General features: G+C 35.5%; 1 protein-coding gene across 2 annotated transcripts; it reads right to left on the bottom strand.

The window, feature by feature from the left end:
- Positions 1-3,833: 3,833 nt before the first annotated feature.
- On the bottom strand, positions 3,834-16,189 carry LOC121430752 (zinc finger protein 708-like). Of its 2 annotated transcripts, XM_041628138.1 has the most exons (7): positions 16,062-16,189; positions 14,722-14,902; positions 13,369-13,473; positions 11,546-11,625; positions 10,535-10,802; positions 5,645-7,198; positions 3,834-3,964 (listed from the first exon to the last, which is right to left on the bottom strand). In XM_041628138.1, the coding sequence occupies exons 2-7, from the start codon at positions 14,840-14,842 to the stop codon at positions 3,927-3,929; spliced, it is 2,166 nt and encodes a 721-aa protein (XP_041484072.1). In that variant the 5' UTR covers positions 14,843-14,902; positions 16,062-16,189; the 3' UTR covers positions 3,834-3,926. The 2 variants fall into 2 exon arrangements, with proteins under 2 accessions (XP_041484072.1, XP_041484070.1); XM_041628136.1 differs by lacking the exon at positions 3,834-3,964 and having other exon boundaries at positions 5,372-7,198.
- Positions 16,190-17,456: the final 1,267 nt, after the last annotated feature.

The following is a 17,456-nucleotide window of genomic DNA, read 5'->3' as shown; positions in this document are numbered from 1 at the left end:
AAGGGTATTGTTCAACCAACAAGGGATAATCGAAGGAAAAATTCAGGTTTGATTCATTCATCAAAGGGTATCATAGTGTGCCCACACAAGTCTGGATTAGATCAGGATGTATTTTTACAGTAAACGTTTATAAAATACCCAAGTATCATAAACTATGTCCATATACTTTTAAAATTATGACATTTCAAACCTTAACGTTGGTCAAGATTAAGATTCAACCCCAACACGGCCAGAGTGAATGAGACCTTAAAGGACAAGTCCATCCCTAAAAAAACTTGATCTGAATAAAAAGAGAAAAATTCAACAAGCATAACACTTCATCAAAATCGGATGTAAATAAGAAAGCTATGGCATTTCAAAGTGTTGCTTCATTTCACAAAACAGTTATATGTACATCTCGGTCGGTATGCAAATGAGAAACTAATGACATTACTCACTATTTCTTTTGTATGTTATTATGTGAAATATGAAATATTTTTATTTTCTTGTCATTGTAATGTGAAATGAAGTTTGATTCCTCCCTGAACACGTGGAATTCAATTATTTTAACATTTTGTGCTTCAGGCAAGGTCCTAATCATCAAATTCATAAAAATCGAAATATTGCATAATTCAAACAATAAAAAACAAAAGAAATAGTGGGTGAGTGACATCATCGACTCTCTCATTTGGATTTAACTGGCTCGTTCATATAACTATTTTCTTAAAAATAAGCGAAACTATGAAATGTCATAACTTTCTTACTTCACATCCGATTTTGAAGAAATTTTCAGCATTGTGCTTGTCTGATTTTTCTCTATTGATTCAAATCAACATTTTTCTGAGGTGGAATTGGCATTTAAATTTAATTTTTCTGAAGGCTTGTTTGTCCAGAAACTAGGTTTGTTAGTACAAAAATGAATAAATGAACAGCATCCCCTCTCCCCCCAAAAAAAAATTACTTCATTTCCAGACAACTGCACCTTCATAATAGGTAAGCTCTTTTCTGTTTCTGACAATTGGTCCTTAAAATAACGAACATTTTTTTTTTTAAACAAAGACTTTTGACAATGAATAAACTATGAGTTGGAATAATAACAGACTTTGGGGACAAGGAGCTGTAAACCAATCCCAGATACTCACTGCTATTAAAGGACAAATCAACCCAAACAAAAAGTTGATTTGAAGAAAAAGAGTAAAAACACTGAGAATAAGATAAAAACCGGATGTACAATAAAAAAGTTATGAAATTTTAAAGTTTCACTTAATTTCACAGAACATTATATGCACATCCTGGTCGGTATGCAAATGAGGAGACTGATTATGTCACCCACTCACTATTTCTTTTGTAAATATTATACGAAAATATGAAAAATTCTAGTTCTCATTGTCAAGTGAAACAACAATTATTTCCTCCCTGAACATGTGCATTTCTTATTTGTACTGTGTTCTTTCCTAACTTGTGAATAGTGAAGAAAGCTACTTTATCGTTCTGAAACAGGAATGATTTGAGAGAATAATGAGCTGATAGCGATTTATGCCACTATTGGCTATCCGTAGTAAAATCACAACAAGTTTAAACCGGAGTTTAAATCAAACCATCAGAATACAGGTCACTGGGTTTGTCATCTGTTTAACTCTCCTTGTATTGTGAAAATATGTTCTCACTACTACCTTAATTACCACATCTATAAAATACATAGGTTTTTCATCTTCACACTTATCAAATGCATCTGTTTTTTCATCTTCATGCTTATCAAATGCATAGGTTTTCTCATTTTCACACTTATCAAATACACAGTTTTCATCTTCACACTTATCAAATACAAATGTTTTCACATCTTCAAACTCATCAAATACACAGTTTTCATCTTCACACTTATCAAATACAAAGGTTTTCTAATCTTCACACTTATCAAATACATAGGTTTTCACATCTTCAAACTTATCAAATACATAGGTTTTCACATCTTCACACTTATCAAATACATAGGGTTTTTTCATCTTCACACTTATCAAATACATAGGTTTTCACATCTTCAAACTTATCAAATACAGTTTTCATCTTCACACTTATCAAATACATAGGTTTTCTCATCTTCACACTTATCAAATACAAAGGTTTTCTAATCTTCACACTTATCAAATACATAGGTTTTCACATCTTCAAACTTATCAAATACATAGGTTTTCACATCTTCACACTTATCAAATACATAGGGTTTTCACATCTTCAAACTTATCAAATACAGTTTTCATCTTCACACTTATCAAATGCATAGGTTTTCTCATCTTCCCACTAATCAAATACAAAGGTTTTCTAATCTTCACACTTATCAAATACATAGGTTTTCACATCTTCAAACTTATCAAATACATAGGTTTTCACATCTTCACACTTATCAAATACATAGGGTTTTTTCATCTTCACACTTATCAAATACATAGGTTTTCTCTTCTTCATATTTATCAAATACATAGGTTTTCACATCTTCACACTTATCAAATACATAGGTTTTCTCATCTTCACACTTATCAAATACATCGGTTTTTTCATCTTCACGCTTATCAAATGCATAGGTTTTCTCATCTTCACCCTTATCAAATACACAGTTTTCATCTTCACACTTATCAAATACATAGGTTTTCACATCTTCACACTAATCAAATACATAGGTTTTCACATCTTCACACTTATCAAATACATAGGGTTTTTTCATCTTCACACTTATCAAATACATAGGTTTTTTCATCTTCACACTTATCAAATACATAGGTTTTCACATCTTCACACTTATCAAATACATAGGTTTTCACATCTTCACACTTATCAAATACATAGGTTTTTTCATCTTCACACTTATCAAATACATAGGTTTTCTCATTTTCACAATTATAAAATATAGGTTTTCTCATCTTCACACTTATGAAATACATAGGTTTTCTCATCTTCACACTTATCAAACACATACGTTTTCTCATCTATATAACTTTCTTTATGTCTTGAGAGAAACGGCAAACAACCTGATAAACATGGTCTTATTCTATTACAGAGGTTAGTATGTAAAAAATATCATTTGTCTTGATTTCAGATAATGAATTCATTTTGTTTTCAAAATTTGGCAGAGAAAAATGCACTAAAAGGAAACCAAAAGGAGAAAATATGTCCCATAAGAAAAAATAAAATGAGAGGATTAATCTAAATCTTGTTTTATCAAAATCGGTTATAGATAGAATAAGCAAGTTATGGAAGTTTGAAAACTCTTGTTGTACTTTCTTTGGGGACCCTCAAATTGGCAAACATACTTCAAAATGGCTGAATTTGTGGACAACTCTGCATATGTTTTGTACACAAATTTTCAGATTTTCCTCATTATTCTTCAAATTGCATCTTGCCTCCTTCTGAGCAAAAACAATTTTTCATCATGGGGAAAACATAATTCACACCACATATGTCAAGGTCAGGAAGAGATAATGTAAAATATGTAAAATAAAGGGGAAATCTGAAAATTTGTGTACAAAACAAATGGAGAGTTATCCACTGAATCAGCCATTTTGAAGCATGTATGCCAATCAGAGGACACCCATAGAAAGTACAAGACTTTTTAAACATCCATAACTTGCTTATTTCATATCTGATTTTAATGCAACTTGTTTTAAGTAGTGCCTTTCATTTTACTCTTTCCAATCAGATTGATTCTCTTCTTGAGTTTTGGTTTCCTTCAAAACGCAAATGGATAAAGGCTTTCACTTGGCCATGTTTTTGCCATTTCTTTGTTTAGCTCTTATGTCTTCTAAGAACCTGTTTACAATGAAATGCTTTACCACACTGATCACAAGCTTATGATTGCTCACCAGTGTGAATAAGTTTATGTGTTTTAAGACTTTCTTTACGAATAAAGCCCTTACCACATTGATCACAAGTATACGGCTTTTCACCTGTATGGATTAGTTTATGTCTTTTGAGAACACGATTTTGACTAAAGGCCTTGCCACATTGATCACACATGTAGGGGTTTTCACCGGTGTGGACTAGTTCATGTGTTCTGAGAGTTTGTTCCAGAATAAATGCTTTACCACACTGATTGCATACATACGGCTTCTCGCCTGTATGGGTTTGTTTATGTCTTTCGAGATCCCGTTTCCAACAAAAAGCTTTACTACATAGATCACATACATATGGCTTTTCACCCGTATGGATCCATTTATGGCTTCTTAAACAATCACCGCTACGAAATGCTTTACCACAAGTATCACATACAAAAGGTAACTCACCTGTGTGGGTTAGTATATGTGATTTAAGTCTGTCTTTTCGAATAAAGCCCTCACCACATTGATCACAAGTATACGGTTTTTCACCTGTATGGATTAGTTTATGTCTTTTAAGAGCATGATTTCGGCTAAAGATCTTGCCACATTGATCACACACGTAGGGTTTTTTACCTGTGTGGACTAGTTCATGTGTTCTGAGAGTATGTTCCAGAATAAATGCTTTACCACACTGATCACATACATACGGCTTCTCGCCTGTATGGGTTTGTTTATGTCTTTTGAGATCCCGTTTCCAACAAAAAGCTTTACTACATAGATCACATACATATGGCTTTTCACTTGTATGGATCTGTTTATGGCTTGTTAAACCAGCACTGCTATGAAATGCTTTACCACAAGTATCACAAAGAAAAGGTAACTCACCTGTGTGGGTTAGTATATGTGTTTTAAGACCTTCTTTTCGAATGAAGCCCTTACCACATTGATCACAAGTATACGGTTTTTCACCTGTATGGATTAGTTTATGTCTTTTGAGAGCTTGATGTTGATTAAAGGCCTTGCCACACTGATCACATACAAAAGGTCTCTCACCGGAGTGGATTAGTTTATGTGTTGTAAGCCTATATTCATGGAAAAAGGCCTTATCACACTGATCACATACATACGGCTTCTCGCTTGTATGGATTTGTTTATGTCTTTGGAGATCCAGTTGCCAACAAAAAGCTTTACTACATTGATCACATACATACGGCTTCTCGTCTATATGGATTTTTTTATGTCTTTTGAGATCCCGTTTCCAACAAAAAGCTTTACTACATTGATCACATACATACGGCTTTTCACTTGTATGGATCTGTATATGGCTTTTTAAACCAGCACTGCTATGAAATGCTTTACCACAAGTATCACAAAGAAAAGGTAACTCACCTGTGTGGGTTAGTATATGTGTTTTAAGACCTTCTTTTCGAATGAAGCCCTTACCACATTGATCACATACATACGGCTTTTCACTTGTATGGATCTGTTTATGGCTTCTTAAACCAGCACTGCTATGAAATGCTTTACCACAAGTATCACAAAGAAAAGGTAACTCACCTGTGTGGGTTAGTATATGTGTTTTAAGACCTTCTTTTCGAATGAAGCCCTTACCACATTGATCACATACATACGGCTTTTCACTTGTATGGATCTGTTTATGGCTTCTTAAACCAGCACTGCTATGAAATGCTTTACCACAAGTATTACATACAAAAGGTAACTCACCTGTGTGGGTTAGTATATGTGTTTTAAGACTTTCTTTACGAATAAAGCCCTTACCACATTGATCACAAGCATACAGCTTTTCACCTGTATGGATGAGTTTATGTCTTTTGAGAGCTTGATGTTGATTAAAGGCCTTGCCACACTGATCACATACAAAAGGTCTCTCATCAGTGTGGATAAGTTCATGTGCTCTAAGGCTACATTCATGGACAAAAGCTTTACCACACTGATCACATACATACGGCTTCTCGCCTGTATGGATTTGTTTATGTCTTTGGAGATCCCGTTTCCCACAAAAAGTTTTACTACATAGATCACATACATACGGCTTTTCACCTGCATGGAACAATTATGGCTTCTTAAACCATCACCGCTACGAAATGCTTTACCACAAGTATTACATACAAAAGGTAACTCACCTGTGTGGGTTAGTTTATGTGTTTTAAGTCTTTCTTTTCGAATAAAGCCCTTACCACATTGATCACAAGTATACGGCTTTTCACCTGTATGGATTCGTTTATGTCTTTTGAGATCCCGTTTACAACGAAAAGCTTTACTACATTGATCACATGCATAGGGTTTCTCACCAGTGTGGATAAATTTATGAGCTGTAAAACTTTGTTTGCTAACAAAGGCCTTATCACAATGATCACATACATACGGCTTTTCACCCGTGTGGATTAGTTTATGTTTTTTTAGATCACCATTATCATTAAAGGCCTTACCACACTGATCACATGCAAAGGGCTTTTCACCTGTATGGATTCGTTTATGTTTTCTGAGATTTTCTCCTCGATTAAATGCTTTTCCACATTGATCACATACAAAGGGCTTTTTACCTGTATGAATCTGTTTATGTCTTCTAAGACTGCCTAAATATCTAAATGCCATATTACAATGATCACATACAAAGGGTTTCTCACCTGTATGGATTCGTTTATGTGTTCTGAGATCCCGTTTATAAAAAAAAGCTTTATTACATTGATCACATACATATGGCTTTTCACCCGTATGGATCAATTTATGGCTTCTTAAACAATCACCACTATGAAATGCTTTACCACATGTATCACATACAAAAGGTAACTCACCTGTGTGGGTTAGTATATGTGATATAAGTCTGTCTTTTCGAATAAAGCCCTTACCACATTGATCACAAGCATATGGCTTCTCACCTGTATGGATTAGTTTATGTCTTTTAAGAACTTGATTTCGATTAAACGCCTTACCACACTGATCACACACGTAGGGCTTTTTACCTGTATGAATCTGTTTATGTCTTTTGAGATCCTGTTTACAACGAAAAACTTTACTACACTGATCACATGCATAGGGTTTCTCATCAGTGTGGATACGTTTATGTGCTGTAACACTTTGTTCGCAAACAAATGCCTTATCACTGTTATCGTGTGCATGGCACCTTTCTATCTTACCGCATGATTCCTCTCTCGTATTTTCTCCGTTTCTTTCTGATTCTGTAATTTCATGACTATGAGGTAGATATCTATTTGTGTTGCAGGTCGGACCTTGTATGTCTCCATTGAAAAACTGTAGAACATCTTTCTTTGATGCAAATGAAGGCAGGAATATACCTTGTACACCATGCTTGTACTTGAGATGTCTTGCCAAGATGAGAGGAATAGCATAGGGCGATTCACAGTGCTCGCATCTATAGATTCCAGAATCTATCCCAAAAAAGAGAATAAGAAATTACATAATCAATTTGTTACAATAATTTGAATGATTCTTTGGAAGGGAAGTTTACCCTAGTTGGGAGATGGTTTTGATAAAAAACAGACAAAAACCGGATATATATTGGTGAATATTTGAACAAAATAATACCATTAAAAAATCAACAGAGCAGCGCCACCCCTACTTCCCCATTGGTCATGTCATGTATATTTCATAGAGTGCAATGGTCTTTGCAAGTTAACCCTAAAAGGACTGGGGGGGGGGCTGAATATGCCCCCCTTGACATTTTTCGCGATAAATCCGCCGCGCGAAATTTTTTGACCGCGTCGCTCGCAGACTTTTTAATTTCAAGTCTCACGCAACTTTTGAGACCAAAAATTGTGACCCCGGGTACGCGGTTCCAAAATTACAATATTTCGTAAGTGCATGCAGATCCAAAATTACTCAAAAACATGAATTTGTGTACAAATCCAATGCAAATAGTGTTCTTAGCCAAAATTCATAAATGTATCATTATTTTTCCTTTTACTGCTTAAAATCAATTAATTTTATCTTGTTTATGGTCAAAATAAAGTCCCCGACAATTTCCATTGAAAAAACAATAAAAAACAAAAAGTCGAAAAACAAAGAAATACATAAGAAATTTAGAAAACAATAGAATACATAAGAAAATAAATGTGATTTTGAATTTTTTTAAAATTAATTTGATCAGATGCCTATCTAGAGTATGTGAAACAAAAATTAGCATTTAAGGGGCATTATTTATTTAATTATAGCAGACTTATGATTTTACGCAAAAATTAGCATAATTAATGAGACATGAGATTTTTTGCAGAATTTGATGTTATAGTTTTGTAGATAATGCCATGGGTAACGCGTGTGCCAATTTTCGTCGCGATCGCGCGATCGACGGCCGAGATCATAAGGGGGGGCTGAATCAGCCCCCCCAGTCTTCTTAGGCGTCGAAATAGCCCAGTCTATTTAGGGTTAAGGACGATTTCACATTCATTATATCATCAGCACATCACATCATTCCAACTTCATTTTTATTTATTTATTCATAAAAATATTTTTCTTCTTCATAAACCATACAAAAAATTAACTTATATGGGGAATTGGATGCCATTACATAACACACAGGTAAGCTCCTTTAAATTGATGGCGAAATTCTCTTATTCTTTGACAAAATTTCGTCTCATCTTCACCAATATTTATCTTATCTTTTTATCAAAATATCTTTATCATCGAGGTGATTTATCTCCTTTGTTATATGTTAACAATTTGATAAATAGAGATACAGTGCTTTTAGGAAGTCAAAATGAATCTGCAGAGCTGCCAATTTTGTGTTTAAAGACCCTGACCAGTGTAAAAACAATCATATATCAAAAGAAAGGTAATGATTCATAGAATACAAATATACCAAAAATATTACACATATCTCCTTCCATTACTTAAAAATATTAAATAAAAATTAAAGAAACTTCTCTTCCAAAGTACGCTTCGATTGAGCACCCCCACGTCGCCTGGAAATGATGACGTCACGTTGTGTCTGGAGGGTTGTTATTCCATAGGTTTGTATACAAAAGCATTGGGTAATTTCTTCCATTTCCATGTTATGAATCCATTTTTTCTTGTTTCCAGATGAAAATGGCACTCAAAATTATTCACTGTTCAAATTGATGTAAACCTACAACTATTCACTACTTTTTTGTGATTTCTTTGTTTGGCTCTTATTGGGCCTAAATTGCTATGTCAAGAAAAGTTGTTATACATGATTTAAATGCAATTAGAATTGAAATCTGCGCCTAATAAGCAGGAAATAAAATATGGCAAACAATAGATAAAAACTGTAGATTTTATAAATTCAGGCTTGTGGGAAAAAATATATGTGATATCCCTCTGTGATAGAAGTAAAGAGAATGAAATGCTGGAAAGCAAAAAAATCATCCAGTTTTTCTGTGTACAAACCTATGGAATCACGACGCTTCTTACACAACTTGACGTCACGGTCTCGAGCCAAGTGAAAAGCACAATAAAGCCCATTTTCTAAGCCGGGTTCGAAGCCCGATAATTGGAATATTCTTAAGCAAAATACTCGGCTGGGAAGCGGTGAAAATGCATGAAGCATACATTGCTGTATTTAGTAGCTTATAAGCTTACGATTGGTATATAATTTGTCAATTTCATTTTTGGGTTCGGTCTGGGTCTTTAAGCAGGAAAAGTAATCATAAAGGCCAAAAAATGGAATTTGCAACAAAAAAAGGTGTAACGACTTGAACCTTAAAACCACAAGCAATATACATCCAATGCAAAAATAATGTATGCAGTGATGAGTCGTTCAATTCAACATGGACGCAATCAAAAGGAGTCTGTAAGTAATGCAAGAGTTCATGGCAGCCTTCAGCACCATGAAGTAGAGGAGATGACTGTAAATGTCAACAATATACAAATAGGCATGAGTGCGATGGTGCCAGATTTCGCATGAGGTGAAAGAAAGTTGCTCTATTCAACGAGGCGTTAGCCAAGTTGGATATAGCGTTTCTTTCACTGAATGCGAAATCTCGCACCTTTGCACGAATAAGAATATTCGCTATTTGTGTTGTACAACGCCTCTGAATCTAGCGAAAATATGAAAAAAACAAAGAGTTTTTCTCTCCAGTAATCTATGAAAAGGGAGCAAAAATATTGAAAGCAAAAAGCAGAATCCCACAAGCCAGGCCCACAAGCGCACATGATCTTGGACAGCATTGCGCATTTAGCCAGCAGGCTGTACGCGCATTGTCACCTTATTCAATGAAATCGCATTGTGATGTCACCTCCTAAAGTCGTGCAATGGAACATTTTGGATGGTACGTCTTGTGTGCAACCGTACGAATGTGTGACATTCAGCCTTCCATTTGATCGCGTACAACAAGCTAAGTAGGCGTTGTACAATACCAAATTGTTTTCTTCAAGGGCATGATCGAAGATCAACAAATGATTGCTCGACATTGATGGTTTTTACTGGTCATGTCCGAACAATCAAATCTGGCTATTTGTATTTATAAAAAGCTACTGGCCCCACAGCGTTATTTGCTAGCCTAGTAATGTCTGAAGTATCACTGCTAGTGCCACGCACTAACATACACAATACAATATATACACAAATTATTAAAATGGAAAAAAAGGCTTAGTCGAAAAGAAAAACTATAATGCCGTAATTTTGATAATATAGGTAATGATTATTGTAAAAAATATTGGTTGTAGCACCTCTGCCAGAGTGGTGTACAGTATCGGATGTGAACAAAACGGGTCACTAGGGAAATTCTGGCAAATGTCTTTATTTTTACCTGGTTCTGGGAAAGATTTAGCCTTTCCACCAGCTTGTCTTTTACTTCTTGTATGAGTGCCTTCAGTCTTCTGATCACATGACTGACTGTTGAGATCACCTGACTGATTACCCTGATCACCTGACGATGTTGGCTTGGTCTGTGTCTGGGGAGCTCCATCATAGTTACTCCATTCAATGAGATCATTGATTTGTTCTCCTGCAGTGTAATAAGCCTCATGAAGCGGAGTGCCATCATCATCATACTCAGTCTCTACTTTTATCGTGTACTGAATATTCAAAATTTAAAACAAAAATCATCACAAAACATAAGCGATTTTGTGTCTCGCCCACTTATTAAAATAACCAGAAATATTGTGGTTTGCTAGGGCATGCTACAGAATTATATCAAAAATTCATTGTGAAATAATTGGGGTGGAATAACATTTGTCATAAAGAGTCTTGCATGTAAACTAAAATGTTGACCTCAAAATGAACTTTTACCTTACCATGTGACCTCCGAACACAGTAACATGCACGTCTCCTAAGTACGCCTACAACACAAGTTTGGTTTAAAAGTGACTTAAATATTCCTCCACACTTTGATACTTAATACATGACGAACACTTCACAAAGTAATGAGCAGGACAATTTTCAAATTTCAATGTCAGAATCAAGTCGTTCAGAAAAGTTTGGTTTGTGATACGACAACTGCTCTTATTCAACGATTGGCTCATTAGCATTGCTTTTGTATACTTTGTTAATGTTCTCTCACTGATCCCCGAAATGAGAGTGGATTCAGATTCACACATGAGTTTCTTATATGAGCCTCAGTATTTATTGTTTGTAATCTGCCATGCATGAAAGACGTGCCAAGTTGTTGGTCTAAGATGAGATTCCTCTCTTACTGTAAGTATCAAATTCAAAGTAAAAACATGCTTAATGATTGTGAAATATATCTCTGAAGACAAGTTTCTTTTTTTTGTTGGACGAACTGTATGTAGATCATGTTTTCTTGATTGTTTGTACTTACAGTATTCATATTCTCCTCATGAAGCTCAATCTTCTCTATATGACCTGGTATTCCCTGATGATTATGAACATCGGCAGATCCTAGAGAATTAAAACATTAATACAAAAGATGGATTATTCCATTAAAATGGTCAAAATCTGAATTCATGCTTCCTCCATTGCAAATCAAATACACGTACTCGAGGCACCACACTAACTTTTTTTTCTTGGTAGCCCGATCGGTCCACCAGAATCACCAATTACATATTCTAGGTGGCCCGCAAAGCAAATTTGGTGGCTTCAAAACCAGACAACACATTACAATTTATCAAAACTATGGTAGCGCGAAGGGCCACTAAGTGTGGGCTTTTACAGATATTTGGTGGCCCGACTCTCATTTCTGGTTGCCCCGGGCCACTGCTAATGTAAAGTACCCTTAACTTCAATTTTCTTCCAACTTAGGTAAATTTTATCGAATCATCATTCTTAAAGTACAAGTCCACCCAAACAAAAAGTCAATTTGAAAAATCCAACAAGCCCAACACTGAAAATTTCATCAAAATCGGATGTAAAATAAGAAAGTTATGACATTTTAAAGTTTTGCTTAATTTCATAAAAAAGTGATATGCACATCCATGAGACTGATGACATCATCCACTCACTATTTCTTTTGTATTTTATAATATGAAATAGGAGATATTCAAATTTTTTTCTCATTGTCTAGTGAAACAAATATTAATTCCTCCCTGAGCATGTGGAATTAGCATTGCTTAATACTATATGGTTCAGTCAAACAGGTCCTTTTTGTCAAATCCATAAAAAATGATAAATGTATCAAACAATAGAAAACAAAAGAAATAGTGAGTGAGGGACATCATTGACTGTCTCATTTGCATGTCACTGAGTTGTGCATATCACTGTTTTGTGAAAATAAGCGAAACTGTAAAATATCATTCTTATCTTACATCCGATTTTGATGAAATTTTCAGTGTTACGCTTGTTTGATTTTTCTCTATTCATTTGAATCGTTTTTCTGGGGTGGACTTGACGTTTAAATAATGAACCAAGTTCAATTTCAATCTATCACTTGGAACTGTTGTTGCAATATGCAATGACCTCTTTGATCAACCTTTAACCTTGTTACCTCCAAAGCAGAAACGGCACCATTTCTCGTTTCTGTATAAGCCTAGATTAGCAGGGACTCAGTTTTATAATTATGAGGGGAGCACTAAAAGGCTCTCCTTAAGGGGAGCAGGAGGCATGGGGCGGAAATCCCATGGGGGACGAGGGGACGTGTCCCCCCTACTCAAAATAGTAGGGGGGACAGAATATCAAATGTCCCCCCTACTCAAAATAGTAGGGGGACAGAATATCAAATGTCCCCCCTCCTATTCTGCGTCCTTGGTGATGCTAAGAAATATATAACTGAAAATGGGAATAAAACGTGCGTTTTGGGACGAGCTGGCCCTTTTTTTTTTGTCAAATTTTCCAGACCCTTGTCCCCCCACCTTTTGGGAGAGATTTCTGCCCCTGGCAGGACGGGAGCACTACAAAAATGTCTTCTTGTAGAAAAGTGAAATCGGTTTCTTCATTTATAGTGGATCCCGATGTGGAATATAAAGCAAATAATCACCTCTTGAATTCAGGTTGTGAGGAGGCAAAATACGTGTATTACTTCTTCGGAAAGCCGGATGTACCCCCTACCTTTCCTCAGCCTCGCTTTGGAAAGATAGCGACATCCAGCTCGCCTTCAAAGTGAGAGTTTGCCAATCACCTTCACCAATGGTGAGTATTTGTTTATTACCACTGTGCAACTTCTCATTTGTTTTGCATCGCTCCACAAACCTTGTGATTTGTCGTCCCCATTCTTGCCATCATTTTCTTCTATGATCTCTTTCTTAATTTCATGTTGATGTCGTCGCATGAACATTGGTGGACTGACATCCAATCCTGTGTAAACAAAGATAAAAGTGTGTTAGTATTTCAAGACATCAAAGATTTAACCATGTGGCATGGAGGACCGGGATCAAAGAAACATAGAAAGATTATTTGGGAGAACACACTCTTTCAGGCCATGTAGAGTACGTCCTACAAAAAACAAAAACCAAGATTTATGAATGATTGATCACGCCTTAATCACAAATACAATAGACAAATGACGTGTTATTGTAAAGCTTCAGAGCCGCCTCTTTCATTTAGAATAATAATTATATATGATAACCTAGATTATTCCTAATTAATGCACGAGTGAGTAAAAATAATTTGAAAGGAATCCAAAAAGTAACTTGGCAGGTGATATCTGAGTTTCAAAATGAAAATCACATTATTAAAGAGTACAATATCTGTTCTTGAATTTGGTATCACAATTACACAAAAACGGTAAAAAAATAAGTTATATTTTGTTGAAATAAGGCTTGAATTCCACTAATTTCATAAAATGGAGAGGTTTTACATGATAGCTTTCAGACTTACTTGACACTCTGTTTTGTTGACGATCAGCCATGCAAAAGGCTTTGGTGACCGTGTGATAGCTTAGGTGGGAAACCGGTGAAAACATGTTTGTTTCATGAAACTACATGTAAGGAACTACAAGCATTGTTTCAAAGAAACACAACCTTGTTATTTCTTGACAATTTTCTGCGATTTAGCAATCAAATTAAAGAGTAGAACTCAGCAGATATTGAACTTTTTAGGCATGTTATTTTCTTTTTCAAATTTTTATACTCCCTGCCAAATGACTTTTTGCTATCCTTTCTTCAAATTGCTCTTTACTCACTCTTGCTTTAATGATAAATCTGTATGGTAAACCAGCTGAAAGAGGAGATTCCAAGTTTTAAAATGGTAGGTCATTTGTCTATTGTATTCATGATGAAGTTATGATAAATCATTGCTAAATCTCGGGGGGGGGGGGGTTGTTGGACGCACTGACCATGACATATTTTTTCCTTAACTTGGAAATTTTTAGGTGTCAAGTATTTTTAGACCCACACACAGTACATCCCTTTCTCTGATATTCATTTTTTATTTCTATTAAGGTTGGATTCCCCTTTAACATTCGGTGAGCTTCCTACAGAATGACATAAAACCAGAGCCACTGAAACTCTAACAATTCTTAGGTTGCAAGAATTGAAAACGAGTAAGAGCGGAATGGAAATACCTTCAACAATATATTTGAAAATAAACAAAGACTGTACCTACCAACTTTTAGCATCATCTCATAGTTTTCTTTGATGTTCTTGATACAGATCTTCTCATAATCGCTGATCTTTGCCCATTCCTCAGCTGTGAAGTAAACCTGGACATCTAATTGTTGAGCCATCTCTAACAGGACATGGCGATATAATTCAGACTAAAAGCACAAAACATTTGCTGTACCAGTCTACCAGATGATGAGTGAGGATAAGGAAAACAAAGAAACGTTCACAAATTATTTTCTTAGCTCGTGCTACATGGTCCACAATGATTTGCTCTTTGGATATTATTAGCCTTTGATAAATTAAAAGCAAATTAAAATAGACCTATATAAGAATGTCTCAGACACTCTACATGCTCCCATAAATACCATAGACTACTCCTTTGTCCGCTTTAATACCATTTCAAGAAGCCCTCTGCCAAGATCGGAAACAACAAACCTGTCATAACTTCTTTCGTAATGATGTAGGCCTAGTGGTATCACATGAGTAGACTTGTCTACTCTAGGACATGCAAAAAAGTGCCTCGGAATTTGACAATTATAATCTTATGTAATCGATCACAGAAGTTGATATTACATCAATTGGAAAACAAGTTGGATCATAAACATAGTTCTTGAATTTTAATCAAAAAGTCAACATTTAAGATATTTCCCTTTCAAAAGAAAATTCGGTCTCCACATAATAAAACATGATGAAAAAATATTTAAAAATGAAGAAAAAAATGAAAAAGAAACAAAAAAAAATCAAATGAAATAAAAAAAAAAAACATAATTTTTGCATTTTAATTTAAAAAGTCAACATTTATGATATTCACTTTTCAAAAGCAAATCCAGTCTCAAAAGTCAAATTGAAACATGATTCAAAAGTTTCCACATCTATATTTGTTATCTACAAAAGAAAAATAAATAAACACTAGGTCCTATATACTTTGCATTTTAATTTAAAAAGTCAACATTGATATGATATTCCCCTTCCAAAAGATCCAGTTTCCAAATGATGAAACATGAGTCATGATTGAATTTGAAGAAGTTTGACTTTGAACAAATACAATCAGTCAACCACCTTCCTTGTGTCTGACTCTGAGTCACATAACTTGGGAATGGGAGGAAAAAATATTTTTGTGACATAATGTAATGGTTCAATCAAGCAATTGCATGAACATGATCATGATGAATGAACGACTCACGATCGACCGCTCCCGGCACCGGGGCCTGGCCCACCGCATCGGGCAGCTCGACTGCCGAGAGACGCCAGGGTTGCAGCGGCCAGCTCAGCTCAAACGCCCAAAAGTCAAATAATGAATAAATAGATATCCATAGAAAGTCTGCAGTCAGATTAACTTACCTGATATTATGTCTGATGATTTCAGTACATGTATATCAACATATCGAATTACAAGCATGACAAGGGAATTAGGAAAAGATTCCAATTGACCGCCTTTCCAACAAAACAAACCAACCACGCCGCGCTTTTGCTGATGAAGTGTATGGAAAGCTATTTGTGATGTAAGGATTATTTTTTTTTCAAAAAGCATGTTGTTCTCGAAGCGGCCAAGCGGAGAAGCAGTCACCCTAACAATAAATTGGTTTTTATAGAAACAGACAAATTAAGAAAAAAAAAGCTTGGTGAAAGAATTTATTTTAAAAAATCCATGATTTTGCTTTTCTTTTTAGTTTTAGCTTTGTAACGTCACAGTCACAGACGATCCACCTGATCCTTTTAACATTTCTCCCAAAAAAATTGAAAGTGGTTTTTGTCTTGACTGTTCAAGATACATTTCATTAAAAAAAATCATAATTCATCTGATTTCCGTCTACAGTGATATTTTGTTTCCAATTCTTCCTCACATTTTTTTTTATAGATATATTGCTTTCCTAGCCTCAATGGCTACTAATCCGTTAGTCCTTTGATCTTACCCCCTCCCCCCCACCTCTCCGTCTATGTCTTTCTCTCAAATTTTCATATCCCCTCTGCCCTCTCTCTCTATCCCCACCCCTACCCCAGCTCCCCCTCTCTCATTTCTTCTCCCCTATCTCTCTTCCCCGGCACCCATCGATCCCCCCTCTCCTTCGTCATCCCCTTTACACTGCATTACAGTCACAACATTGTATTTATCATATCTATTGTATTTATTATTGTGCAATTTTCTACGAGTCACAATTGGTTTCATTTTTAGACAGGCAGAATATGCCTAAACCATGGAGCTGTTCTTTGGAGCAATGGATGACTCTTTTTGGTTACAATTATACCAGCCAAAAGTGCTGTCCTGTCGAGTTCATTCGAGGGTAAACAGAAACAGGAGGCGTTTATACCTCATGAAGCTTTTTCCCGCGGGGTAGGGGGGTACTCTTCACGTATACATTGACTACAAACAAATAAAAAGATATATTTAAAAAAATACGGGAAAAGGTCGATCACCTTTCATGTCAATTAATCCCCTCCTAATAATGACTTGGTGCGCCTCTGGTCATATTGGAAGTTATAACTGTGGTGTTAAAACTGGCACCAATTGGTGTTAATAGAGGACCACACCCCCGGGGGGCCACTTACATTGGCGAGTGGATACCATGCGCGACCAAAAAAACACGTAAAAAGGATGTCTTTTTCACGATAGGGCGCGTTACGTACGTAACGTGATAAGGGTGTCAAAAACACAAAAATAATGAAAAAAGGGTATCTATTTCGCTAGGAAAATTACGTGTTTAGGGTCGAATATGCGGGGATGATAAAACAAAATTA

Source organism: Lytechinus variegatus, chromosome 17 (assembly GCF_018143015.1).
Source record: "Lytechinus variegatus isolate NC3 chromosome 17, Lvar_3.0, whole genome shotgun sequence".
NCBI lineage: Eukaryota > Metazoa > Echinodermata > Echinoidea > Temnopleuroida > Toxopneustidae > Lytechinus > Lytechinus variegatus.
This window is presented reverse-complemented; position numbering and strand designations above follow the sequence as displayed.